This window comes from Olea europaea, chromosome 1 (assembly GCF_002742605.1).
Source record: "Olea europaea var. sylvestris chromosome 1, O_europaea_v1, whole genome shotgun sequence".
In the NCBI taxonomy this organism is placed as follows: domain Eukaryota; kingdom Viridiplantae; phylum Streptophyta; class Magnoliopsida; order Lamiales; family Oleaceae; genus Olea; species Olea europaea.
The window spans coordinates 9,417,672-9,445,506 of record NC_036237.1 but is presented as its reverse complement, the minus strand read 5'-3'; the positions used below and the strand labels follow the sequence as shown (position 1 = coordinate 9,445,506).

The 27,835-nt window shown below is 33.5% G+C and overlaps 4 protein-coding genes, 1 long non-coding RNA gene and 2 pseudogenes across 5 annotated transcripts in view; 5 read left to right on the top strand and 2 right to left on the bottom strand.

The window, feature by feature from the left end:
* The window catches only part of LOC111393217 (oxalate--CoA ligase-like), a 6,183-nt gene extending 4,405 nt beyond the window's left edge, over window positions 1-1,778 (top strand). The window contains exon 4 of the mRNA XM_023018653.1: window positions 1,300-1,778. Coding sequence (XP_022874421.1) covers window positions 1,300-1,518 — 219 coding nt within the window. The 3' untranslated portion in view covers window positions 1,519-1,778. The remainder of the gene's footprint in view (window positions 1-1,299) is intronic.
* Window positions 1,779-1,818: 40 nt separating this feature from the next.
* On the bottom strand, window positions 1,819-5,060 carry LOC111393223 (tubulin beta-1 chain-like). The gene is made up of 3 exons (XM_023018663.1): window positions 4,561-5,060; window positions 3,076-3,345; window positions 1,819-2,706 (listed from the first exon to the last, which is right to left on the bottom strand). The coding sequence occupies exons 1-3, from the start codon at window positions 4,952-4,954 to the stop codon at window positions 2,027-2,029; spliced, it is 1,344 nt and encodes a 447-aa protein (XP_022874431.1). The 5' UTR covers window positions 4,955-5,060; the 3' UTR covers window positions 1,819-2,026.
* Window positions 5,061-9,802: 4,742 nt separating this feature from the next.
* LOC111393205 (actin-depolymerizing factor 7-like) lies at window positions 9,803-13,008 on the bottom strand. Its single transcript, XM_023018631.1, has 3 exons — window positions 12,878-13,008; window positions 11,447-11,706; window positions 9,803-10,130 (listed from the first exon to the last, which is right to left on the bottom strand). The coding sequence occupies exons 1-3, from the start codon at window positions 12,878-12,880 to the stop codon at window positions 9,980-9,982; spliced, it is 414 nt and encodes a 137-aa protein (XP_022874399.1). The 5' UTR covers window positions 12,881-13,008; the 3' UTR covers window positions 9,803-9,979.
* A 1,029-nt stretch (window positions 13,009-14,037) lies between these two features.
* LOC111393213 lies at window positions 14,038-14,662 on the top strand. Its single transcript, XR_002702376.1, has 2 exons — window positions 14,038-14,269; window positions 14,505-14,662. It is a non-coding gene; the product is annotated as an uncharacterized LOC111393213 (long non-coding RNA).
* Window positions 14,663-18,071: 3,409 nt separating this feature from the next.
* Window positions 18,072-18,571, top strand: LOC111403960 (heavy metal-associated isoprenylated plant protein 31-like). Its single transcript, XM_023032656.1, has 2 exons — window positions 18,072-18,093; window positions 18,285-18,571. Exons 1-2 carry the CDS (start codon window positions 18,072-18,074, stop codon window positions 18,569-18,571), a joined length of 309 nt encoding a protein of 102 aa, XP_022888424.1.
* A 933-nt stretch (window positions 18,572-19,504) lies between these two features.
* Window positions 19,505-26,660, top strand: LOC111403953 (annotated as a pseudogene).
* On the top strand, window positions 23,468-25,955 carry LOC111407859 (annotated as a pseudogene).
* Window positions 26,661-27,835: the final 1,175 nt, after the last annotated feature.

Genomic DNA, 27,835 nt, shown 5'->3' with positions numbered 1-27,835 from the left:
ATATATATATATATATATATATAATTTTTTATTTATTTATTTTTTATAACTTTATAAGCAACTTACACAAAATTGAATTTTCATCATATAAGTAATTTTTTACTTGTAATTAATTTTTTATTTATAAAGTTTTTTTTTTCTTAGAAATAATTTATTGTATTTTATTTGCTAAGTAATTTTGAACAAAATATGTGAATTGAAAATAATTATTTTATAGAAGGTAAAAATTGAAGATCACTTTTTTGGGAGTGATAAAATACTCCATAAATTATACTATACCGCTTTTGGGTATGGTGAAAAATAAAAAAGAAAATCTCAAGCAGGCCTTTAGAGGTCTAGGCTTTTCTTCTTTCTTTTTCCCCTTTCTAGATGTTACAGAAAAAGAAATACTGAGCAAAAAGCTTCCCATATGACACGTTGACATGGTAAACATCTCCTGTACTAGATCAACTTTCTGGCAATGGAAATCTCGGATTCTCGGCTTGCTGCATGGTCTTTCTTCTTCATTTTTTCTCTTGAAAGGAGATGGAAGATGGATGAAATCCCCTCATGATGTATCCTTACCGCTCATGAAACTCCAACTCCATAATCCACCCTCATCATATCCATATGACTGATGGGTTACCTAGAGAACTTACATTGCTAGACCAGCTTCATCCTACAGTAAGTAGGTACAACTTTATAAGACAACTGCAACGTTTTTCCTCGTTTTGGTTGGTTTGTCGACTAGGCTCGTCAAGTTCAATGCTAGACGCCTTGAACCACCTTTATCCTACGACATTTAGATTCAATTTTCCTAGACATAACTGTAAAAATTGCCATTGTCATGTCCGGGGTGGTTGAATTGTTCATCCGAGGTCAAGTTTAATGAGAAATGTTTTATCTACAGCTGGGGTACACAACAAAATCCCCCACTTAAAGATGTATGGTGTTTGAAAAGAAAAGAATTTTCAAGACGAGTTAGTTTTGCAGTGCAAAGTCATTGCACTAATTTTAGGACTACATTAAACCGGCACTGGAATAGTGTGTAATTTTCTTATGGGGGCTTATGTTTTTGACGAAGTCCTCTATGCAATTTTATTTGATAATCTGTTCACTAGCTTTTCTATCAGGGTTAACTGTAGAAATGCCTCAACTTTGATTAAATCTCATTGGTATGCTCTTAAATTTAAATAACAGAAGGTCCTTGTACATTCTTGACAAAAAATTGCATGCAATTGTCATTGAAGTCAGCCTCTGAGGTACCAATTTCTCTTTCCCTCCCTCGTTCTTGCTAATTTTGGCCATCAAAAATTTCAGATAAACTGCGCTGTTATCCCTCGAGAAGGATCGAACATCAATGAGGCTGAGGTATCAATATTTTGCAAGAAAAATCTTGCAGCGTTCAAGGTTCCAAAAAGGATTTTCATCGCCAACTCCCTTCCGAAAACTGCCACTGGGAAAATCCAGCGACGTATTGTAGCTGAGCACTTCCTTGCACAAATTTCTACAGCCAAAGTCCCAAAATTTGGAGCTTAAAAAGCACTGCCCTATAATCATACTTCGTATTGCATCAACTGCAAGGGGAAATAAGTGCAAAAGTTTTCCTTTGATAGCCAGACTTTCAAATTCCAGCAGCGTGGATAAATTTGGCAAGAATACTATAAGAGCACTGTCATTTTTAGTGTATATATGCAACATTATTTCTCCGCCTGGTTTTCATTTTAGTGTCTAAGCTTCTGATGCATACACTATACACTTCATTGTTGTTATGAGACAATGTGACCTTGTTTGGCTTAGTCTAGAAAAAGATAAACTTATAAGTAATGTCACGGCAAGTAAAAAGTGATTAACCTAGATCTCATTAACATCCAAAAAAAGTAACATGTAGTTTATATGCTCAACTGAACGAAACAGAGGAAATTGGAGATGGAGAGGCATTCCCAATAGCACCAGTAATTCCGACCCCTACTAACCATTGAAAAGTGAAAAACAAACCATTTATAAAAAAAATTTAAAATATCAAGATCCAATGGAAGATAAAATTTTAGGCCTCCTCTTCAGCATACTCTTCGTCTTCATAATCATAACCTTCCTCGTCTGCTGCTGCATCTTGATATTGCTGGTACTCAGAAACTAAATCGTTCATGTTACTTTCGGCCTCCGTAAACTCCATCTCATCCATCCCCTCTCCAGTATACCAATGCAAGAAAGCCTTTCTACGGAACATAGCTGTGAACTGCTCACTCACCCTCCGGAACATCTCTTGAATTGATGTTGAGTTTCCAATGAAAGTAGAAGCCATCTTCAGACCGGTAGGAGGAATATCACAAACGGTAGACTTCACGTTGTTTGGGATCCATTCGACAAAGTAAGACGAGTTCTTGTTTTGTACATTAATCATTTGCTCGTCAACCTCCTTGGTACTCATCTTGCCGCGGAACATGGCTGAGGCTGTCAAATAACGGCCATGGCGAGGATCAGCTGCACACATCATATTTTTTGCATCCCACATTTGTTGGGTCAGTTCGGGAACAGTGAGGGCTCGGTATTGTTGCGATCCACGAGATGTGAGCGGAGCAAAGCCAACCATGAAGAAGTGAAGCCGAGGGAATGGAATGAGGTTGACGGCAAGCTTGCGAAGATCAGAGTTGAGTTGACCCGGGAAGCGAAGGCAGCAAGTTACGCCACTCATGGTAGCAGAAATGAGATGGTTCAGGTCTCCAACTGGTCCCAGAAAAAGATCGTGTTCATCAAAAGGGAATCAAATGCTGTTAAAAGTAGATCAAAGACGACGCATGCACAGGCCTTGTGTAACAGATTTCAAAGAATATCAAAAAATAAATTTAAGAAGACACCTGACCTTCCGAAAACAACTATATAGGGTATTATTTACAATAATACAATATAAATTGATCTAAGCACCACGAATTCTGAATATGTTCAAAAAAAAATAAATAAATAAATAAATAAATAGAGGCAAAACCTAAAAAAAATAGCTCGGGAATCTACCATGCATAGACACAGAATACAAAATACATTCCTTGTCACAATTCTAGTGGATATGAGTTGATAAAACTCAAAACAACAACTTACAGCTTGGAGTTGTGAGTTTCAGGGTTCGGAAGCAAATCTCGTAGAGTGCTTCATTGTCTAAAACCATACACTCGTCAGCATTCTCAACAAGTTGGTGGACGGAGAGAGTAGCATTATAGGGCTCAACAACAGTGTCCGATACCTTAGGGGATGGGAAAACAGAGAATGTAAGCATCATGCGATCTGGGTACTCTTCCCGAATCTTAGATATGAGAAGAGTTCCCATTCCTGATCCCGTTCCACCTCCCAATGAGTGGCACACTTGAAAACCTGAAAAATTCAGATAAAGATGTTTACCATCACTTCAGTCAAATGAGGATCATAAACACACGGCAAAGCAATTCCCCAAATGGCTAGGGTGGAAGTAATTAAGATAAAAGAAAAGATAGTGGACATGTAAGTTTTTATTATTTATGAACCTGACTGTACTCTTTAGTGTGTAAAGGTTATGCTGTATGCAAAAATTCTTATAGCTAGATATTGTCAAATCCTTCCCCAAAACAACTACACGAGCAAAGACGGATTGAATTGACTCCTCGAAACAAGACTTAGAAATTATTTTCTGTTCAGATTTGAATTGGTTTTCAATCTCTAGGCTCAAATCTTGCTGGTGTGCAGTAATTCCAATGATCTTGTGAAAAATTATACATCCCCAATTTGGTTTATTAGTAACAAAAATGTAGAACTAATTATGGAAAAAAAACAAATTTAAGACCCCAAACAATATCTATGAATAAATAGATGGGAGAATTTCATATAAATAAGAAAATGCTTATCCACAAGATCTGCTCGTACACATATCATACTCAAATGCCATCTCAAACATCCAAACTAACACAAATTAGTGAAATGAAAAAAGTGAAAATACTAAAAAATTTATAGGTCTTGAATATAGTGAATACACAAATGTGGATTTCAAATACAAAATGCAAACAGACTACATTTACGGATTTACTGCACATATGCATTAAAATCATCAATTAATTTTATACAAGTAGCATGACTCGTCATCAATTAATCTACTTAAAGTCATACTCCTATACTTCAACTTAAGTTTAAAAAATAATAAAATAAGAAAAACTTAAAATAGATAAATAAATAGATAAATGGAACAACACAAAATTGCAAGATCAACTCAACTCTCCATAGAACCTTCCAAAATCTATATATAAAACGTGAATTTAATACTACATAGTAACCATTTGAAAGCAGAAAAAATCAATTTCAATAGCAATTGCAAAAATCAAGGTAAGGTAAGGTAATAGTCAGTAATAAACAAAATAAAACAAAGAAATCCATCCTTAAAATCACCAGATCTACTTAAAAAGGGACTCTCAAGACCACTTCAGAAAACTACTTACACATAGATGTATATTCATATTTCACATACCAAACTACTTTAAAATTATTTGCTACTGCAAGACACAAACCATCTTCAAAAATTAAAAAAAGTTGGAAAAATCATTATAGAATTAGTGGTAGTACCTTGGAGGCAATCACAATTTTCAGCCTCTTTTCTCACAACGTCGAGAACCGAATCAATGAGCTCCGCTCCCTCAGTGTAATGCCCCTTCGCCCAATTATTTCCGGCGCCGGACTGCCCGAAAACAAAGTTATCCGGCCGGAAGATTTGCCCGTACGGCCCCGATCTGACGCTGTCCATCGTTCCAGGCTCGAGGTCCATGAGGACGGCACGTGGGACGAACCTTCCGCCACTAGCTTCATTGTAGTACACGTTCACGCGTTCAAGTTGCAAATCATTGTCACCACTGTACCTTCCGGTGGAATCAATCCCGTGCTCCGCGCACACGACCTCCCAGAACTTGGCGCCGATCTGGTTGCCGCATTGGCCTCCTTGGATATGCAAGATTTCACGCATTGTGGAGTTGTACGGTAGGAGATGGTGATACAGACAGGAATATGTATGTAAAGGCTGAGGGAGAAATTGCAAGAGAGAGAATTGACTAATTGAGGGTTTGAATTTGATGGTCTGTTATATAGGGGAAATGTGTTTTAATTGGGAATTTCCGAATTTTGAAAATTTGCATCAATTTCAAATATTGTTTTTACGAAAAAAGGCAAATCTAACCGTCGGGGAGAATTAGCGCGCTGAGTCACGTGGAGAAGTTGTGAGTTGGCGAAAGGGCACACGTGATTCGATAGTGGGTCGTGTGCTACCGAGTTATATACGAAGAACTTTGTTATTTGTACATTTTTCTTTTGATATCATTGTTGATATTGTCTATATTTTTAAAAAATTATAAGCGAGAAAACTATTTTTCTTTTAAATTGACGAATGACAATTTGTGGCAAACTCTCAAACTTGCTATACACAGTCATCGAGCATGATTGGAGTTATATATATGATGGTGCTAAAAAGTGAAAATCTAGAAAAGAAGACTCGGTTTGGTATAACTTAAAATCTTGATAAACATTTGAATCAAAGTTAATAATTAATTTTAAGCACTTATGGATCCATAATTTTTCAACCATATATTTTACCAATTTTTATCAAATTTTACATAAAATCTGACATTTTACCTATATCAAACAAGAGCTAAATCTCTCCTCTAAATTATTATTAGTAAGCTTTTATAAATTTTTTTGAACAGAAATCGTAGCTTAAAATTAAGAAAATGTGTGAATGATTATGAGTGAATAGTCTCTCTTTAATCATAATGTTAAGATCAAACTCATTTTTATTAAAGGGAGGAGTTCAATCCAAAACCTTTGCTGATTTGAAAAGCCTAATCAAGAGTAATCGCGGGTGAGAGGGCAAAAATAGGGGGGAAAGTAGCTCGCTCTACAAGGTTCTGCCGACAAAGACGACAAGTTCTAACATATCCCGAAACTTGATGACAAAGGAGTCGGCGACCGAAGTGCCGATGAACAGTGGCCATAAGTATTAACGGTTTGTGAGGAGATTAAAATGTGTATTTACAAAATTTATTGTTTTGTTTTTTTATTCTCAGTGCCAGTAGTATAGTAAAATATGCACTATATTAATAATTAATCAACAAAATATGTCAAATTCAAGGTATAGATTATTAATAAAAAAGATACACATAATATCAAAAATTATAGGTACTTATGGAGTATTGAGAATATCCAAAGTCGTATTAGGAGTCTAAATTTTTCTCTTTAAAAGTTTAAAATATGCCATATGCTGATAATTATTACTATGTGAAGGGAGGTCAACAAGACGAGACCTATAAAAACTGCAACTTATTATAGTGTTGAGTTTATTTTTATTTATATCTTGCATGAGTTGAGAATATATTTTTCTTAATAAGTATATGGAGATTATTTTTTGTATAAAGTATCACTATAGAAAGGTCAACTATAATTTTAAATATGTGATTAAAATTAAAATTTGGCTTTAATTGAATAGTAGAAGTAACTTTTGAGTGTTTCTCAAATATCGGATAACATTATAAAATTAAAATTGGATGTGCACAAATTAATATGAAAATTGAGAGTATGTTTGGCAAATATTTATAATCCTTGTTAAAAATTCAATTACTTTTCAGTCACATATTTCATCGATCAATTAATATTATCCACTTATTCATTATTTATTTTCATATATTTATAAACACTTGTCAAACATAATCTAATTATTATTATTTAATTTTTTACTTTTGTGATCAGGTCAAGTGTGATCTTTTAGATACAATTATATTGCCAAAAATTATTGGCATGCTATCTATGTATGTTCGTGTATCCAAGTGCATAGGCAGTATTACCCGTTAAGTATTTATCCAACGACATGCTAAGGTTATTACTAGCAATGCATGCTTGTTTGATTTAAGCATGTCAAATATATTTTTTATTGTAATATTTTGTAGAATTTATAGCGTTTTATTTATTTATTTTGTGTTCACACATTTTATGAAATTCACAATTTATAAACACTTAGTCCTTGTTTGGCTTCCATTAAATTCCATTACATTTTTCTTTCTCCTATTTTTAATTACATAATCTTTCATAAAATAATATTACACGTAAATCGAAAATTTTTCATTCTTTTTCAACCACTCATTTTTCAAAAAAATACTATTCCACTCATTTTCATTTTTCGAAAATAGGGGCCAAACGGGGGCTTAAATACACTACTAAGCCCATGTTTGAGCTCCATTAAAACAATATTTTGGGGGGAAAACTTGTTCTGGAATAGTAATTTTTTGGAAAATATGTAGTTAAAAAATAATAATAATATTTTAATTTACGCGTAAAATTATTTTATGAAAAAAATGTGCAGTTGCTGATAAATTTTGGAAATATGTATTTTTAGAAAAATTGAGCCCAATCAAGGGCTGATATTCTCTAAATTTTAAAATGTTTGTACTAAAAATGAGGCATATGGTAGCAGAAGTGCTATTCACTCTGAGACAGTGGGGTGGGTGGGTGATGACCCCATAAGAATAAGATTTTGGCAGAAAAAGCAGAAAAGGAGTGGTGGAGTGAGAGTAGATGTGATCATTGAACCAAACTTGGGAATAAAGCAAGGAATACAAACGTGAAACCTTCAATTGCTTATGTGATGTGTAGATATAAGATAGTTATAAGAATAATGCTCTTTGTGATTACTCATCATTACAGTCGTACTACGTGATATACATATGGTTATTAGTGATTTGTTGTATAAAATAATAAAAAAACTATCACATTAATATATCAATCACTAATCGCTATATGTATGTTACATAGGGCGATTACGGCTGTGAGCGACTACAAACAGCATTACTCTAGTTATGATGCAAATATTTTCACTCTGGGCCTCAACTTTTTTTCCCCTTTCTTTCAGCTGAGTCCTTAATTGTTTAAAATTATCGTACTTTGATCTCCGAAGGCGATTTTTCCCCCTTTTTGAAAGTTCTCATAAGGCGATTTTTGTCGACTTAAAATAACGGATTTTTTTGTTATACAATTTTGTTACCTTTATTCTCAATTGAAATTACAAAAAGAAAAATAAAATTAAAACTAATTAAAAAATTCTCTCTCAATATACCCCTTCTTCCTATTCCCAAGTTGTCAATATGAGGAGGGTGAAACCATATTTATTGTAACGTTATATTTCATGATTTGAAGGTATTAGCCTGGTGGTGTGTGACTCAAAAATAATATTTATAACCCGCGCTACTAAAAATTTTGAAAATTCTCTAAATATCAGAGAGTGAAATGATTTACTATTATTTTTTTTTTTACTCAAATGATTTATCAGTGTATAGTGGTTCGTATTTACCATTAGGAGTGAACCAAGGTTCGATTCACTGATTTCTTGATTGGAGGAGTTGGTCTTGATTTAGGAACTATTGACGAAATAGCAGATTGATAACTTGAATTATTCTTTCCATTCCTTCTTTTTTTTTTTTTGGTTAAAATATTTTGTAATTACTTATTTCATCTCTCAAACAATATTTTATACATGTTGCATGTGACTTTACAACTATCTAATATATTGAAATCATGTAACGGACATATAATTGTTGCGAACTTGAAAAGTTGAATGCAAGAACAAAAATTATGAACCCAAAATGTCACATTATGTATAGGTTAGGGATTCAAACTGTAAACTTTCCTATTTCAGAATTTTGATTTGAGAAATAATAACCATAACAACTATTTGTTTTGATATATGATTTGAGTTTTATTAGTATAAGCTTTGCAACAAGTTTATACACAATGCACTTGTTTGTTTACATTATACTTTCATTATAATTTAAAGGACAAAGTCGGAGACAGTATATCAAAACTTTGTAATTTTGGTTCTTTTCTTTCGTCACATTTCTTCAAAAGGTTAAGGTAGATGTCACATCAAACTGTTCACACGATTTATTTGAGATACGAATAAAAAATAAAAGAAATATAATGCAAATTCATGGTTACTTTTTTCTTACACATCTAAGCTTAATTTGTGCATGTGATGTGTCCATGCTTAGGAAGAAAAAGTCGGTAAAATTTTCATAATGAAATGAAAGTACAGGACCATTGCTAATTTTGAAACTTAATAGAACAATCTGTTGAAAAAATAATTAGTTGCAGTAATGTTCAGAACAATAAAATGCGGAATTATAAAATTTATCGTTCGATCGAGTCTCGTGACAACACGATGTCCTAAAGTGAAATTGTCCTTCGATAGTTGCTGCGACCTCTGTAGACAATCACTCCTAGGATACAACGATTGTAAACCACTTGTATAACAATCACGAATAGTTTTTTCAGAACTCTCAATTGTACTCCATAATATATGTAAAAATCCGAGTATAAGAAATTCAGAATATGAAAATGAAGGATTGATGCAAGATGAAACAGTCTCCACTATAATCAGAGAGTAATGCAGAATTTTAATGACTGAGTAGTGGTATTTTAATGACTGTGAGTGAGTTGTTACAAAAACAAACGGTCAGAAAATATTGGCTAGTTTTACCCATTAAATAATAATAAAAATTATTTTAGTCAAGGAAGCCCAAAGCCTCAATCAAGACATTTTAATATTTGCGTGGGGAGTGACTTGAGCCCTTGATATCCCACAGGGGATGCCACATTTTCCATCACTTTGGCACGCTATCTAATTTGATTATTTCTTTCACATTTTATATTTATACCATAAATATATAACACAATCCAATGTGAATTACAACAAAAATTCCTTTATCAATGCTTGCAAGCGAAAAGGTGAAAAATTCAAGCCAAAACATATAAAATTAGAGAAGGCTGAAGAATGAAAAGAACTACGATACTGTGAGCACGTTTAGCTCTGCTTCTTTATACAAGAGAAGTAGCTTTTTCATCAAAATTGACTAAAAATTTGATCTTCTTTCATTGATAAGACAATTCTTACTAGTAAAAGAATCATGTTTTTAAATACTGTTGTGGCATTTCAACTACGACAAACAAGCTTTTAGTGTGCACGCTCTTTTACAATATCAATGCTCATTTCACTGGGATCAGTTGCTTGCAGTTCAACTTGAATTCCATCCAATTCCCTCTTAAACCTGTCCTTTGTACTTGCATACACCATTTTCATTCTGATTTTAGAGGTTTCTGGTGACCTGAAATTCCATTTTTGTGCATATTAGGTTAATAAAATGAAATGAGCATGTTTGATGCATAATATGGACACTATAATAAACAAGAATTTAAATTCTTTTTTTTTTTTTCCTTTTTTGCCCAAAACATTATTGAATCATATTCCATACTTTGTGCAAAGCTTGCTAAAAGGGTACTCCCAAGTCATCCCAAAATTCATGTACTTGTGTTTATTACATGCACTTGGCATATCTATCATGCTATACAGACATCACAGAATGTTATTCACGATTAGATAAGATTAAAAAATATAGATATGTTTAATTTTTACGCGTTGTTATGTTTAATTTAAATATCTATACATTCCTTGAATATATTATATTTTATTAAGCATGCCTTGAGTGTTCCATGAATTGGATAGGACAACAAAGAAATATATCACGTGTCTTTCTTCTTCAATTTTGTTAGTATAACATGTCAAACAAGTTCAAGGTGTATATTAAACTAGATAGAATTGAATGATTAACCAAGAGAGATATATGTTTTTTCTGTTTAGTTTAAAGTGCCAAACATACCTTCACGAGTTCACCCTAAAAAAACTTATAAATAAATAAATAAAATATCTCAAAGGACATTAGACTAGACACGGAAACAAACAACAACTCACATGCTTCTACTTTTTAGTTATGTACAATATTATTTAGTCTAACATACCATTCTCAATATACGTAAGACTAAACACTATTAAAGAACATAATATTTTGAGGTGCTCTCTCATTTTCATGTGTTGGGGAGTAACAGTACCACTTTTAAGACCATGGTTTCACTCATTAAAGGTTGATATGCTCTCACTTGACATGAACTGATTTTTAGATGAATTGATCAAAGCCCGATCTTACATCATGTCCTAATTAACGTATACTTTTAACATACCACATATTTCCTTAGTGTACATTAAACTTGACTAGATAACCAACAAATAATTCATCTACCTGTGTTATTGACAAAGGCATGAGGGTGCAAAGGTGGTGCAACTCTACAAAGTCTCAGTATTGTCGGGCAATACAATTTTTTTTTTTTTTGTTATATATAATAATTTTAAAAAAATCAATTATTTTTATTATTATTAAGGTAGTTAAATGGCATAATATTTATGGAAAAAGAGGCCCCATTTTAAAATGTCGCCGGACACTCAAAATCTCAAGCCCTACCCTGATTATAGAGGGTCAACCTCATTCAGTCTCCAACATTACCGTCGAAATATAAAAACTTCACAAAAAGTCAAGCACGCAACAGAAATGCAATTGATGTATATATATCTATATGTTAAGTAGCATACCAAGCAACGAAGAAAATCTTGCTTTTCTGGCAATTCTCATTAGTAGTGAAGTCGAAATCATAGACAGCATAACGACATTCATTTGTAGGCAGAGAGGCAGTGAAATCATCATAACTGTCTTGAGGATCCCCAAGTTTCTCCACAATAACTTGTTGATTCTCAATCTTGAATACTATGTAACGATAGTTTCTTTTTGTTTTTAATTCCAAGAATTTCAGTTTGCATTCATCATGGACTGCCATTCCAGATGCAGAATTTGCCTGCCAAAATTAATAGAAACACAAGAGAAAGAGAGAAAATTATTCGTAATTTTTATCGACAGAATAAATTGTCATGTTGAGTACGTACAAGATTTAAACGGTTGTATGCAACCTCTCCTCAATAGTTTTAAGGTTTTAGGTTGTATGGTATTGAGAAACTCAAGTGTTATAAAATATTGCGTAGATGTATGCAAGACAAAAGAAAGTCAATTCATGCTTGGACGTTATTGAAAACTAATGAAATGGGTAAATTCTTAGAAATGTATTCCTTTCTTTTTCGTTAAATTTCGCTGAGGTTATTTGACGTAAATTTTCATAAAGAGGTGGATGGTATGTTTAGAATTAGAAGAAAATTGTTTTATCTAGTCCCCGTTTGGTGTAGCTAAAAATTTAATTTTTAAAAGATTTTGATAAAAGTTAATAAAATGTATAATTGAAAAGTTGTGAGTTCCATAAAATGCGTGGTTCAACTTAATTATTGACTTTAACATAGATTTTTAACTACACCAAATAGGGGACTAGTACCATGTTTGACTACTTTTTCTAAATGTTGAATTTTTTATAAAGATAATTATCATTTTCTACAAATTTAATCAAATTGTTTTTAATAAGTGAGAACGAGACAGAAACTAGGACGTGTGATAAAAATTAAACCAAAAAAAGTTATACCATTGCTAGTACATAAAGACCTAAATAAAATGTTAACAATACATACTTTTAGATAATTTTCATTGAAATTTGATCGATCCCATAAAATAAAAATTAATATCGCACAAAATTTGTATGCATGACAAATTAATACGATATACAATTCATTATCACTTAAAACAAAAATTATATACGTGTGATGAATCCTATTTTATAAGAAGACGACAAATTTGTATGCATAACAAATACGATTTAAAATTCTTTATCATTACAAACAAAAAATATATGTGCTTTGAATCATATTATATAAGAAACCGACAAATGTTTACATATGACAATTTCAATGTATAATTCATTATCCTCATAAATCAGAAGCAAAAATTATCTAAGTCATGAATCATACATTTCTAAGAATACAATATAAAAACCATTATCATAAAAAAACAAAAATCATACATGTCGTATGAACATGATGCGCAAATGCAAAAATAAAACAATCGAAGAGAAAGGAAAGCATGAGTACCATGTTGTCTTCCAAAAAAGAGTAGAACGAGCTTCAAAACAATGTGGAATGGAGAAAATAAAGGGAGATGGCATAACAAGGAAGGTGGATCCAAGAGAGGAGAAGTTAGGCTGTTTTAAAATGGGAGAAAAATATGGAGAATAAGAGAACTTTTAGGAAGAAAATAAGGGTTAACAATTATCAATCCTTTTTGGTTCATAATTCATGTCCATACAAATTAACATTTCTTTCTTCACATCACATCAAACCATGCATGCACGCATGTATCGATGTGGGAGTGTGCATACAAAATTTAAGGGTGTCAATTTGGCTAGTCAGTTTTGGTGGTTTGTGGCTCAAATTGAGCCTCATTTTGGGACGTCGGCTCGAGCTAGCTCGTGGAGCCTAAATAAATAAATCTGCAGAATTTGAAAAAAAAAAATTATTTAGCTACTTGCTACTGCCTATTAAGAGAGAGATTTGGCTCGGCTCGGCTTGCTAAGTCCTAAGTTGAAAGCTCAGGTAGAGCCTAAATTTTTTGACTAAGCAAAAACTCGTCTCGGCTCGAACCAAAAAAGTTCGAACAATTTTTACTCGAGCCAAGCCCGAACTTCGAGTTTCAGCTCGCGAGCCAGATTGACTCGACTCAATTCGACTTGTTGACATCCCCAACAAAATCTTATTGAATGATTTGAGGCAGCCAATTGGTCTGGTTCGATTCCTATAACGTTCATAGTTATAGGAATAATCAATATGCACATATTTTGACTTTATGTTTTCAAAATTAAATTTTACCCTAAATTTTTTCAATTTAAATTTTGATCATAGGATATCTTAATTTAATTAGTCACGTTGTGGAAAGCAAAATAAGTTGTTTTTAATGATTCAATCAATAATTATAAAGGTCAGTGGCGGATCCAGGTACGACCGCCCTCGCTGGATCCGTCAGAATGTTCATTATTGCAGTCATTAGCAAGCTTTTCTGCCGGGAAGAAACTCGGAATGCAGAGCTGCAACGCAAAGATGAAGAAGATACTGGGAAATTGGGCCTACATTTTCCCCCATTTTGGGCCTCTTTTTAAACAAAATTAGGCCCAAATCCAATGGCCCAATACCTTGAAATTAATGGACGGCTGGAGTGGATATATGTCCATTGCATTCACCAATTTGAAGAGTCCAAACTCCAAAATTGAAACCAATTAACCAAGCTAAATAGAACTACTGAAGGCGAAGGGCGATTGCGATGAGCCGAAGACAGTGGACTGGTGCGGGGTAGAGTGGTGCGAGTTGAGTGGATGGTGATTCGGTGTTGGTGATCATTGAGCCGTGAGCGACGAGGAGATGGACGATGGAGTGGTGCGATCGTGCGAGTTGAGTGGACGCGGATGGCTGCGAGTGCGACTTCTTGCCTTGGTGAGCTATTCTGGCTTTTATTATATTTTTTTCTTTTTGATTTTGATGATTTAATTTGATTGTAATGTTAAATGTGATGATTATGATTTATGAAAATTGGGGACTTTGTAAATTTTGTAAATATGTGAATTGGGAATTTTATGATTTGTGAGAAATGTTCAATTTGTGTTGGAAATTAGAAATTAGAAATTGATGATAGTTTAAGTCTTTAAGATTGAGTTTAATTTTCATACAGATTATGTTAACGGGAAAATTACTGCCGATCTTGATTCTTGAGGTTAATCGACACTTTTGTCTTCATTTTAAATTTTTTTTGGCATTGAGGTGAGGTCCCTGTATGATGAATAAATGAGAATTGTGATTTATGATTTATGATAAATAATTTATGTTGTATGAGTTATGAGTTATAATTTATCATTCATGATATTTGGTTTGTGATTTGGGAATTTAGGTTTAGGAAATTATATTGATGTCATCTAAGTTTATAGTATCGTTCCTATTTTTTTTTAATATTTGGGTTGTATTAAATTATATTTTCATATGTAGATACTTTTTATGTTTTAGTGTCCTTATATATGTATTGAATTATATTTACTATCGTTGATTGTCAACAGTCACGGGTCAGTGGTCAATCTCTCCGCCCTAACTGAACTACAATGTTGGATTTGCCACTGATAAAGATTGTGAATAATGGGTGAAAATCCACAACTTTGGTTATAAACTCTCCCTCGATTCATCCCTCAAGAAGAATTGCGAAATCATTTGACGCTTCACCTATAGATTGAATTGGCCAAATATTATAGTTACTAGTTTTCATTTTATTTACATTTTATATGATATACTATTAAACATATGTTATGCATAAAATAGTAACAACATTTTGGCACATTAACTGCACAATCAACCACCATTACCAGACAACCTTAGCCCAACCAGGCATGTATTCCGACCAATATTAGGTCAGATGGGCTTGGATCACCCAGCGAGCAATATATAAATTAACTAAAATACTTTCCTAATTCCAAATACAATTTAAATGTTTTTTTTATTATAATAATATCAGTTTTATTACTTTTTGAAATGTATTTTATAACACGCTGTGTTATAGTTTGTAGTATTCTATTACACACATTTTACCGTCTGATTCTGCCACTGTCGATAGCTGACTTTGGCCCACCACTTATAACAATAAATGTTACACTTCCAATCCACCATCGTCATCGTTCTTACTATAACACAATGTAATACAACCATGGTCACTATTATAAAACAAATAGAACAGCACTATCATACCTATGTATCATAATATTATACTGCAAAAATCGTCACCACCATAGACATCACACACCACAATAAAAACCACAAAACGATCATTACTACCAAGAAATTGAAACAATGATATGAAGCCCTTGTTTGACAACCATTAAAATGAATGGTTAAATAATGATTTTTTGGAGATTAATGAATGGTTAAAAAGTAGGAAAAAGTTTTAGATTTACGTGCAAATTTTATCGTGAAAATATGTAGTTGAAAATGAAAATCGTCAAAAAAGGGCAAAACTTCAGTGTTTTCTAGAATGTAGTAGCCGAAAGTTTTGCAATGTAGATCTAGGATTTTTGAGAAATTTCGAAATAATTGCTCAATAAATAATAGAAAGGAGGAGAGGAGTGGTATTTCTCTAGAGTTTCCACCGTTGCTATCATCTCCGTCTCGCCGAAAATCGAAGGGATCCGACGACGAGTCAGACACTGTTGGCAGACCTGTGTGATTTATTTGTCATCTGCGTGTACTACATTATTTATGGAATTAAATTCTTTGATAGTAAGTGTGGAATTTTAAAACTTATTGGGATGTGTAGCGTAATTCACACTATCCGTAATGGTTGTAATTACAATAAATCAGAATTTTTAAGATTCAGTTTCAAAAGGCAAATATAAAGTTTGTTCATATAAAAATCAGCTATTAATTCAAATATTTAACATTAATAATACCACCGTAATTCATCGCAAACCCCAATTATTCTCCCCTTCCGTTCCTCTCTATACATCCCTCAGTACCCATCTCTTTCACACGGAGCCGGCATCCCCTCTCCTCTCTCCATACTCATCTCTCTATACCCATATCTCTATCTCAAACATCACAGTAGTCGGCATCCTGTTCCTAGCCACCATTTTCATCTCTGATAAGTAGCGTTGGGGCATTGCGGCTCCCAATTTTTTCGGGTGCTATTGCCAATTTGAGGAGTTTGTTCTTCCAACATCTAGTTCCCAGCTGCTGTCTTTATTCAATTCTCTAGTTTTTGGTGTGTGTTTGGTTGGTGGTGGTTGTGACGTTGGTGTGGTATTTGGTGTTTAGTTCTTCCGACATCCTATTCCTAGCCACCGTCTTCATATTTTTGGATCCGATTTTTCGTGTTTGGTATTTAGTTGGTGGTGGTTTTGATGTTGGTTGCAACGGCAAGGTGGTAGCTCCATTGGCGGTTTGTTGAGTTGGTGGAGATGGTGGTTGTGGTAGTAGCGCAACGTTGCGGTTGCTGCATAGTCACGACCTGGTTGTGCAATGGCATTATTTTGAATTTAATTTTTTGGTGGTGTTTGGGTGGTGGTGGTGATGTTGGCTATGGTGGTTATGCTGGTAGTGATCATGATAGTGGTGCGGATGGGATGGAATACGTGGGGGTGCTTGTAACCCATTATTTGATTAATTGTGATGGTAAATTGGTTAATTTCACGACAAGTAAATAATATGTAACCTAAAAAATATGGTTGTGATTCACAATTTATTAAGTTGTGATTGAGAAATAATTTATAACTAATTAATTTGATAACTATGATTGTTAAATAAATTGTGACTTATAAAACATGTGGTTTGTAATCGATACACAAATTCTGAGCTATAAAATTTTTTATTTGTGATCGAGTAATAATTTGTGACCTATAAGTACGTAACCGTGATCCTAAATTTTATAATTGTGACTTTAATATATTTAATTAATAAAATATATTTTTAATTAATTGTCATAAATAAATTTCAATTGATATATGATTTTTGAAGTTTTTAATTTATTTCTTGGTTTTGAAATAGGTCATAATTAATCCATTAGTCATGAAGTTTTTCTTTCGTAGCCCAGTCCAACCCCATTTGAGCCCAAAGGCATACCATGAGATCAAACACATAAATTTCCATGTACTCGTAACTTGTAAAATACGTACAAATACCTTATAAATGCATGAGTTTTGAATTCACAGCACGCTTCTTTGAATGAAAGATTCAATTACTTAACATTGCCTAATCCAGCTAATGCCAAACAAGATATGACCAAACATAGCTGTTTTGGTCCAATTAATTTTATGATCAATTCATGCAACAATTTCGTTACGTTACCCCAGTTGTCTGCCTAATGTCACACGACATATCTTTGTTTTTCCTAGGATGTTTTTTATGAAAAACAAACAGGGTTTTGCTTTGGGGAGGTGATAAAGAGATACCCCTACCCCTACCCCAATATAGTTTCTGGTTTAAGAACCTAATCCCTCTCGTATAAACCATTATAAAGAACTTTAAAATCTTCATTTTTTAACTAGAGCTCTAGCTCATACGTACTTTGAAGGATCAACATTAACGATGTCTGTGAGTTTATCTTTCTTAACTTCTTTTCCCTCAAGAAAATTGAGAATAACGATATATATATGCAGTAGAATTTGATCATGTCACGTGGTTCCGTCTTAAAAAATAAACGATCTTGTTAAGAGCACATTTATTATTATTTTTGAAATATGAGACGTTTAATTTTTACTCTTACATGTGGGATTTTGTAGATGGAGGTGAATGTTCCAAACTTGGATTGTGAATGATGTGCTTCGAAGCTTAGAAAAGCTCTATTCAAGCTCGAAGGCGAGTTTTTCCTATTTCTTTTGAAGCAAAGATTTGAATAGAATCAAATCGTTCTTTTGAATAGAAGCCACAATATTTTCCAAATTTTGACTTTTTTACGATTTTACTAACATAAATCCAGGATTGAGGGACGTAGATATTGAGATGGAAATACAGAAAATTACAGTGACAGGCTGCGGTTTAGAGGAAAGGAAGGTGTCAAAGGCAATTAAAAGGGCAGGAAAAACAGCAGAGCCATGGCCATATCCATATCCAGGGTACTCATATGTTGCTGATCATTATGACACCTGGAGAGATGCAGATGATCAAAGTATAAATACCTTTGTTCAAACTCCTGCTGCTGATTACTCACTTCCTGTGGTTTCCCTATTCAGTGATGATAATCCACACGCATGCGCCATTATGTGATCATGCTTTGGTTTAACTCTTTTTAGTCTTATATTTTATGTTTACGTACGACGTCACTACAAAAAAAGGGCTCTATCGACCAAAGGTTTTGCGACCAATAAAACACGCTTGCTATAGGACACGTTCAACAACCAACAAATGGTTGGTATCGATTTTGGTCTAGTAAAATTGGACTAATTTTTTTATGTTCTATTGCAACCAAATTTTGGTCGTTGATTCAAAGAATTAGGGACAATACATTTGATTGGTTGGTAAATGTAGTACGAAAAAAGAGCAAAAATTTCCCCGCGTATGAAACCCACTCTAGTAACCACAGAATAGTCCCTAAGCCTAATCTTCTGCAACCACCAAAGTGATGGCCGCTAAAACATTTGGCGAAATAAAATCCAACCTTTTTCATTTGATTTTTGCATTTTCTAGCGACCAAAAGTGATGGTTGCTGTACCACACCAAAATAGCAACCACATAATGGTCCCTAAACCTAGTCTTCTGCATCCATCGATGTTGTGGTCACTAAAACATTTGACGCAATAAAATTCTGCCTTTTTCAATTGATTTTTGCATTTTCTAATGATTAAAAGTGTAGGATGCTGAATACTGCACCACTCCAGCGACCAATGAATGGTCCCTGAATCTAATTTTTTGCAACCATTCATACCCTAGTAACTAAAACATTTGGCACAATAAAATCCCACTTTTTTTTAATCGGTTTTGGCATTTTCTAGCGACCAAAAAATGAGGTTGCTAAACACTACACTACAATAGCGACCACTAAATGGTTCTTGATCCTAGTCTTCTGCAACTAATGTTTTCAAATCCGAACTGGACCGGCCGGTTAGACCGAAAAAACCATGACCCGGTCAGAAAATTGGTTCGATTGTTATCTTGTAACGGGAGATACAAAAACCGGTAAAAGGACCGGTTCAACGTGAAATGGTGAACTGGACACGGTTTTGCCTAGTTTTCTGTCCTGGGTGCAATGGAAAAAAAGGGAAGAGAAAGAACATAGAGAAAAGAAATGTCAATAAACGCTTCTCTGACTTGCGCAAGTTATGTGAAAAATCGTCCATCAATTCAAGCCACCGGGAAAATGAGAGGGAAGAAGATGCCGGAAAAGATGAGAGGGAAGCCGCTGCCTACGAACACACGTTTTGACTTTTACAGTGATTTCCCGGTTTATAACATTGTCGGGCCTTTCTATTTTATATGTACGTTTATACTCTTCTTTTGGGCCAGTTAACTTTTATGTGATATGTGATGAAATAATTATTAAAATATAATTTACAAATATTAAAAACTTATAAAAAAAATCAACTTAATGTTAATTTTTAAAAAAGTTTATATTGATATATTAATTTATTTTTTAATAGTACAAATCTTTATAAGATTTAAATAACTTAATTTCCAAGTTGATCTTGTATAACCTCGGTTTGACCATTCAACCCTTGACCCTCGTAATTTTTCGGATCAATGCCCGGTCCGATTTTGAAAACATTGTTTGCAACCACTCCTATCTTGGTTGTTAAAATAGTTGGCACAACTATATTCCACTTTTTTTTTTTTTTTTTTTTTTTTTTTTTTTTTTTTTTTTTTTTTTTTTTGGTGATTTTTGCATTTTTTTTTTAGCAACCAAAAGTAATGGTTGTTGCATATCACAATAGCGACAACTAAATGGTCACTGATCCTAATTTTCTGCAACCACTCCTATGCATATTTGATCAAATGGATTAAATAGTAATATGCTATTACAAAAATGAACAAGAACTATTGTATTTAATACTATGCCTCTGTTTGATTTCGATAAAAATTAAATTTTTAGTAGATTATGATAAAAATAAAATAAAATTGTGGATTTCATGAAATATATGGTTAAAATTAATTATTGACGTTGACTCAAATTTTAATCAACTTTTTTTTTCTTTTTAACCAAACCAAATGAGGGCGATTTACTTAGACCAAACAATTGACATAGGTAATCTCAAATTTATTGAAACTAAGCTTTGGTTGGTTGTTGTTTTTAGTTATTTTTGTCCTTCACTTGATATATAAGATGTGTCCATAGAATCAGGGGTTTTTGTTTGCAAGATTATTCTAAACGAGTAGTGTTATTTATCGCCATTGGTACTAAGCAATGGTTTAGGTGATAGCATATGATAGATCCAATTAAATAAATTTATAATTAGACTTATTATTTAATGTCATCTATATGTCACGTAGAGTGATATTCTAATACAAATGGTGTTAAATAACATTATTTTTATTATTCTAAACTTTAAGGTCACATTTAGCTAAGATGTTTGTCGTATCAAAGTATCATAAAAATATTATTTAGAAGTTCTCTATACAAGTTTATTTTGTATAGTTTAGACCTTTCATCTGTTAAATAACCAAAAGGCTAACATGCTTAATAGATAATATGATCAGAAAGATTTAGTGTATTATTTTCATCATTCAGCTGGATAAAATGAGTCTATTGAATTAATCGTACTTTCTAAATGGGAATTTTCAAAGTAACAGTAAGAAAAAGCCAATTGTATAAAGGGGAATTATCAAAAATGTCACTTTTTTGTGAGAAATGTCCAACTTATCCTTCATGTCCCCTTTTAGGAGCATTTAATGATATGTTCCAATCCAATTAATGTTATATTTGATTAATTAAATTTATATATTCTAATCATTGGTTATATATATATATATATATATATATTCTACTGTATAATATGAATCTACTTTAAAAAAAAAAAAAATTAGTAAAAAACCTATTTAACATCTAAGAAATATATTCAACAAACCCTCATTTCATCCATCTTCTTCATTCCTTGATCAATAAGACATTACTATTGATTCATCATCCATTTTGAGAGATTAGTTATTACCAATTTTTTTATTTTTTATCGAATAGCTTACTCTTTTTTAAATGATAAAAACAACATGATCATCAAAGTGAATAATGCTTTTGAAACTACTATTAATCATGATACTCCTCATTTCTGAAATATTTTTTAAAGGAAAAGATACCAAAAGATTTATGTAAATGTTAAGTGGTAGCAACTTTATCAAACCAGCTTTTATCTGCATTTGAATCATATTGCACAGTGGTAGCAGCCTTACCAAACCAAAGTCGAAGTACGTGCTGGTGATTAAATTGTCGAACATAGAAATGTGAAGAATAATACTACGCATTAACAAATATTCTGACTTCATTCAATAACGTCGAACGATGAACAACCATTGCATATCTCATATAAATTCATTGTTTCTCCTGTCATCCCAAGTAATGTGAAAAGCAATCATACATTATAGATAAATAAGCAATAATAACATTAATCTAATCAAAGTTATCATGGAAGTCAATCTATGAATGCAATTTGTCATAATCGTCCTCGTGCACATAGATCTCTACCCACTTCATGTGGGTAGCCAAAATGACATTTCAAGGCGAAAATGAATTCATCAATCAAGCATAATGAACAAAAAATGCGAAACAAACCAATGAAACTGGAACACAGAAAATGAATGCATCAATCAAGCATAAACAACGATAAATCAATCAACAAATCATGAGATCATAGCATTTCATACATGTTAATGTGAAACACACGTGCAATGTTGGAACCAAAGTTCAAATTGTGGAACTGAGCTTAGGTAAAGAAAGGAATTGTCGTTCCCGATAGTTCATCTGTCGAAAACTTTATCTGATCTATCGATGAGTCTATCTGTTATGCCGTTATTTCACCCTGACACATTGTCATTTCATTTCGGACATTTTGTCATTTCATTCTGACACAATACACAGGTTTTGTACAAAGATATATAAGGTATTCAAATAATTCATAGGGTCAAAAATGTCCTAAATTGACATTTTTGATAGAAAATTTGAAAGGTGACATTTTTGATAATGCATAGCTAAAATTTGACACCCAATGAAATTTCCTCTTGTATAAAAAAGAAAAAAAAATCATACTAATCTTTTTCAAGTAAACTATCTTAGCAACACCACCGTTGTCATGGCAATCACCACCATGTGATGTGACCATTTTGTATCATCTAATTAATATATTTGTGGAAATTATCAAAATAGTTAACTTTTGGATTTTCATTTACAAAAATGTCACTTTTTTAAACTCGTTACAAAATTGTCAATTTTGATCTTTTGCCCCTTTGGCTAATTTCAATTCCTTCTATGTCCTTCATTAAATGACAGATGACTAGACTATGAAATGTCAGGTTACAAGTCCCAGACAAAATTCTTTCCTTTTCCCGTTTCTCTCTTGTTTCAAATTTATCGTCACAGATTCATCTACAACGTTTAATTTGTCTCTCTAAATTCTGCAACACTACGTAGAGCGCTCGAGTTTTCTGAAAGAGGGAAAATCTGAATTGAAATGGGACAGCATTCATTAATTTAAAGCTTCGTGAAACTTCCGGCTACTAACAAGAAGTTTACTTATGACTGTGATGGCCACACCTTCAACTACCTTGTAGCGGATGGCTTCACGTTTAGTGTTGTTGCCTTTCAATCTGTTGGCAGACAGATTCTATGGCATTTCTCGAGCGAATTAAGGAGGATTTCACCAAAAATATATGGTGGGGGAAAGGCTTCTAAGGCTGTTGCTAACAGCCTGAATAGAGAATTTGGGCCCAATTTGAAGGAGCAAATGCAATACTGTGTGGATCATCCTGAGGAGATCAGCAAGCTTGCAAAGGTGAAAGCTCAGGTTTCAGAAGTCAAAGGGTTGATGATGGAAAATATTGAGAATGTTCTTGACCGTGGAGAGAAAATCGAGCTGCTGGTAGATAAAATTGATAACCTTAGCTCTCAGGCGCAACATTTTAGGACACAAGGAAGATTTTCTTGGCCATCCTCCTTATCACTTTCCTCCCCCTTCCACAAGGATGGCCATGAATCAGCTCTCCAAATTGTTGCTTACGACAGATTTTGATGAGTATGAATCGAAAGTGTCTAGATCTCAATATACTTGCTATTTATTTCCTCTTGTTAGTTATGGCTCTTTCTGTGGAAGATCAATTGGTTATCTTCTCATTTCCTTGTTATTTAATTCTGTATCTACTTTTTAAACAGATAACAGATATTGAAAATCTAATAGTGGCACCAGTATCTACGGCTTCTGTTCGACAGAGGACTGGTAGAGCTGGAAGAATTCGCCCTGGAAAATGTTACAGGAATAGAGCTTACAGGATAGCATGTTACAGGAATAGAGCTTACAGGATAGCATATGCTCTACTGAATAAATCTTCTATCGCCATTATTGTTAGAAATGAACTTGTTTGCTCATGTACGAGCTTAATTGGTTGTTCTAAAGCTTACACTAACAGGGTCTATCATTTAAAATTTTAACTGAGGACCTATCAACTACCACAAAACCAATAAACTTGAAAAAGATGAATTATTATGAAAAATAATTGGCCTTTTTGTCTGTTGGGTTTTGATACCCAATAGCTCCCCGGGCTATGATGTAAAATCAATTTTAATTATCAGTCGGCTTGGACCAAATGGCTGAACGAAATATCAACACCACTACTAGAATGACCCAACCTCAAATTGTATGGACCACTAGAAGTGACCTAATTTAATAGTGTCGCTCGTGGCCCGTTTCACCTTACTTGGAGGGCTTTATGTTGTCATCCATTTTGGAGTCCATTGACTTGAGTGTTAAGTCTTTGGGCTGTGACTTTATCCTATACCTAAACCATATTTGGACTCCTTACTTGGGCTATATACTTGCTTCTTTTCACTGCCTCCAAACAACCCGTGAGAAAAAGAAAGAGTGCCGCTGCCTTGGTTTTCTTCCCGTTTTCTCTTTTGTCTATTCGGTTGTTCTTCACCTGTGATACATTTGTGGTCGTTTCCTGTGTGGAATAATACATCTTGGTGAGCTCTTTGTGGGCAAGTAAAGCAACCGTGAAGGGAAGAAACCCTTTGGGTCGATTGGACTTGAGTTCGATTGTGGTGTTGACAATGGTGGTTAAACTGAGCCCGGAAACACCTTGGAATTGCTGGGATTTCACCCCTACATTGTCCTTCTAGAAGGAAATTGTTTCACTTCTCTACAATATTAATCCATTCTCTCTTCCCTCCCTTCTGTATGCTTTTGCTTGCGCTTCGTGTGTCTCCTCAGACAATTCCCTTCCAGTTAAGCTATAGTATGAAATGTTACTAATTATTCTATATGCACACAAGAATTTTCTCATTACAATTTTTTTACCATAGTTATGAGACTTGGACCAGTCAATGTTCTGGTAGGGGTATCGGGTCAGTGGGCTACTCGTCGATCCGGCGGGTCAATAGTTCAACTGGCGGATTATAAAATTTATAATAAAAAATATTTATCTAAGTAGAAGGAAAAATGCATTTCATTTTTTTGTTTTTTTAATTAGGATGTGCTATAAATTGGAAATATTTTTTTTAACCACATTATGTCATATTTTCATTTTTAAATATAAGAGTTTTCAAAATACCATTTGGTGAACTCTTTGAAGTATTCAAATTTTATTTTATCAAATTTTTACCTTTTTTAAGAGAAGAAGTGTTCTAAATAGCTTATTGTTAATTATCACTATTAATTAAAAAAAAAAACTGTTATTGTAATATATATAAGTTTTTAACACACAGTACACAAAACATTGTTGTAACAAAGTTGCATGGGCATAAATCGCTACCTGGGATTCACAGGTTTGAAACCATGCCTGCTTCAATTATAATATATTTTGCATTGAAGGCTCTAGTAATCTTCTATTCACCACTTCGTCAATATCTCACAAGCAACTCCTCTGCACATTCTCTTCCTTGCCAATTCACACACTCAGCTACTCACCATCACCTCTGTCTCTTCACTTTCCCACTTTGCTCCCGAGAAAACCAAGATGTTCCATCTTCACCGCCCAATCTAAGGGGAGCAGTTCAGCTGATGCCCCTGACCGCTTAGTCTCAGCCATTACTTACTTTTACCCCCTTTCGATGGCATACAGTATGGCAATTATTTCATTACACAGTTCAGTCCCTTTCGGACAATCATTCAACCCTTAGTCCTAGCAATTAAGGTTTTCAAAAGCTTTCTTTTAATGGATTATTGGTTTTCTTGATCTTTATTTTGTTGTTGTGAGGAATCGCAATTCCAGCAGGTATGTGAGGTTCAATACTATACAGGCTATAGTTCTTGATGTACTCTTGATTTTCCCTGGTCTTTTGGAGAGGACTTTTAATCCAAGAGATGGGGTGGACATGGAATTGATTATGAGATTGGATAGCACTGTTTTCTTGTTTCTCTTGGTGTGCTTGATTTATGGCTTGTCCTCTTGTTTGTTTGGTCAAGTCCCCATATTGCCCCTTGTTGTCGAGGCTGCTGATAGGCAAGTTCTTTGAATCATGACTCTTGTACTTCATTTGGTAATTTTAGTAATATTTCTTTGTCATATAAGTAAGTTTTAAGTAGTTAGTAGTGATACTTGTATCCTTATCATGCCATGAAAATTTGAGTCTAGTTCTGTATTCTGGATAATGGAAGAAGATTGAAATGGTTTTGGATATCATCTTATGGGATTCAGACCTAACAGGTCAATTGATGATAACCTAGATTCGTTGGTTGAATGTGTTGAGAGTATTTAAGGGAGAAATTCGACATGCAATGTATCTGTTATGTTATGAATCATTATTATTTTTTGGTAAGTTTATCTTTAGACTCTTCCCTTTGGTTCAAAAAAACAAAAAATTTAGGACACAAGAAACCCAAATGAGAAGAAAGTTGTGGTTGAAGAACATGAAGATAAAGCTTATGTTATCTTTAAGGTAGAAATTCGACATGTGGTTGAATGTGTTGAGAGTATTTAAGGCAGAAATTCGACATGCAATGTATCTGTTATGTTATGAATCAGTATTATTTTTTGGTAAGTTTATCTTTGGACTCTACCCTTTGGTTCAAAAAAAAAAAGGGGGGGGACACAAGGAACCCAAATGAGAAGAAAGTTGTGGTTGAAGAACATGAAGATAAAGCTTATAGTCCTCGGCATTATCATTGCTTTGATTCTAATCATAATTTTATCAGTCTACTCTAAAAGTAAATGTCATTAGCGTGTGGGAATTTTCAATATTATTTTGATTACGCTAGTTGTTGATCTTGTTCGTGTTGCTTCATCATTCGAATACTTTGTGTTTGTTTGCCTAAAATTTGGGGAACACATTTTACCCTTTGTTTAAAAAAAAAATAAAAAATTGTTGGTTTTGTAAATGCATTGATGGAAATAAAAGCAAAATAAAACAATCCCGGTGAAGAAGGTGAAATAACCAAACGAAGCAAAAGAAGAAGAAACCAGTGTCTCACACATTCCCTTCTCTCACAAAGCTTGACCTTGATAGCATTCGACTCTCTCCTTTGTCCTCTAATTTTCTTCTGCATCATTCCTTCTTGTCCTCTAATTTTCTTCTGCATCATTCCTTCTTCTTCAAACACACCCTAGCAGCAATCGACTCTCTCCTTTATCCTTCTGTAGATTTTCGTCCAACTTGGGGATGCTAGAACCAAGAACCAAACATAATTTATAATTTTTTTTTTGTATGAATCTAATTTTGTATTAATTGAAGCCAGCCCAATAGCTATTAGCTCATCAATTTTTTTCTTTGATAGCAATAGAAAACCCAAATTCCCAATTCCAATTTGTCTCTCAACATTCACTATCTCACTCTTGCCATTGATGCCACCTTCCAATCCATCTTTGTCTCTAAGGACACTTTGAATTCTGAGGTAATGAGGTTTGTTTGTTTATAAATACATATAATTTAGAAATGAAATCTGGCCCTTTTGTTGGAATTTTTTCATTTTTTGAATTTCTCAAAATTCACCTTGACAGTGCCACGGCGAAGGAAGACATGCAGCACTGCCACCACTTTTCCTAGTTTGCACACAGACATCATCCCACATCCTTCCTCGTTTAGACGGTGCCACTCTCATCGTCACAAGCTGCTCCTCGACATTCAGGTTCTTTTCTTTTACTGCAATTTCCCTTTTTGAATCATTTGGAAATTTGTGACCTTTTATGTTATTTGTTAATTTTCATGATTGATGATTTCAAGCTAGATTAAAATTTTGTTGGTTTAGATGGCAGTAATTGCTAGAATGTAATCTGTTAATTTTTAGATTTTTTTATGTGAATTGGATTAAGGATCTTGTTAAATTAAGATCTCAGTTTTTTTCCTCTATTATTGTGATTTGGTCTAATATAGGATAAAATTTTGGCAATGACTTATTC

Excerpts from the sequence above, each read along its gene's own strand:
- LOC111393223 (XM_023018663.1), bottom strand. The coding sequence starts at position 4,954 with ATGCGTGAAATCTTGCATATCCAAGGAGGCCAATGCGGCAACCAGATC. Across the intron at positions 3,346-4,560 it reads AAATTGTGATTGCCTCCAAG|GTTTTCAAGTGTGCCACTCA; the intron begins GTACTACCACTA and ends TGAATTTTTCAG. Across the intron at positions 2,707-3,075 it reads GAAACTCACAACTCCAAGCT|TTGGAGACCTGAACCATCTC; the intron begins GTAAGTTGTTGT and ends TTCTGGGACCAG.
- LOC111393205 (XM_023018631.1), bottom strand. Across the intron at positions 10,131-11,446 it reads AAGATTTTCTTCGTTGCTTG|GTCACCAGAAACCTCTAAAA; the intron begins GTATGCTACTTA and ends ATGGAATTTCAG.
- LOC111403960 (XM_023032656.1), top strand. The coding sequence starts at position 18,072 with ATGTGGGATTTTGTAGATGGAG. Across the intron at positions 18,094-18,284 it reads GTGGGATTTTGTAGATGGAG|GATTGAGGGACGTAGATATT; the intron begins GTGAATGTTCCA and ends ACATAAATCCAG.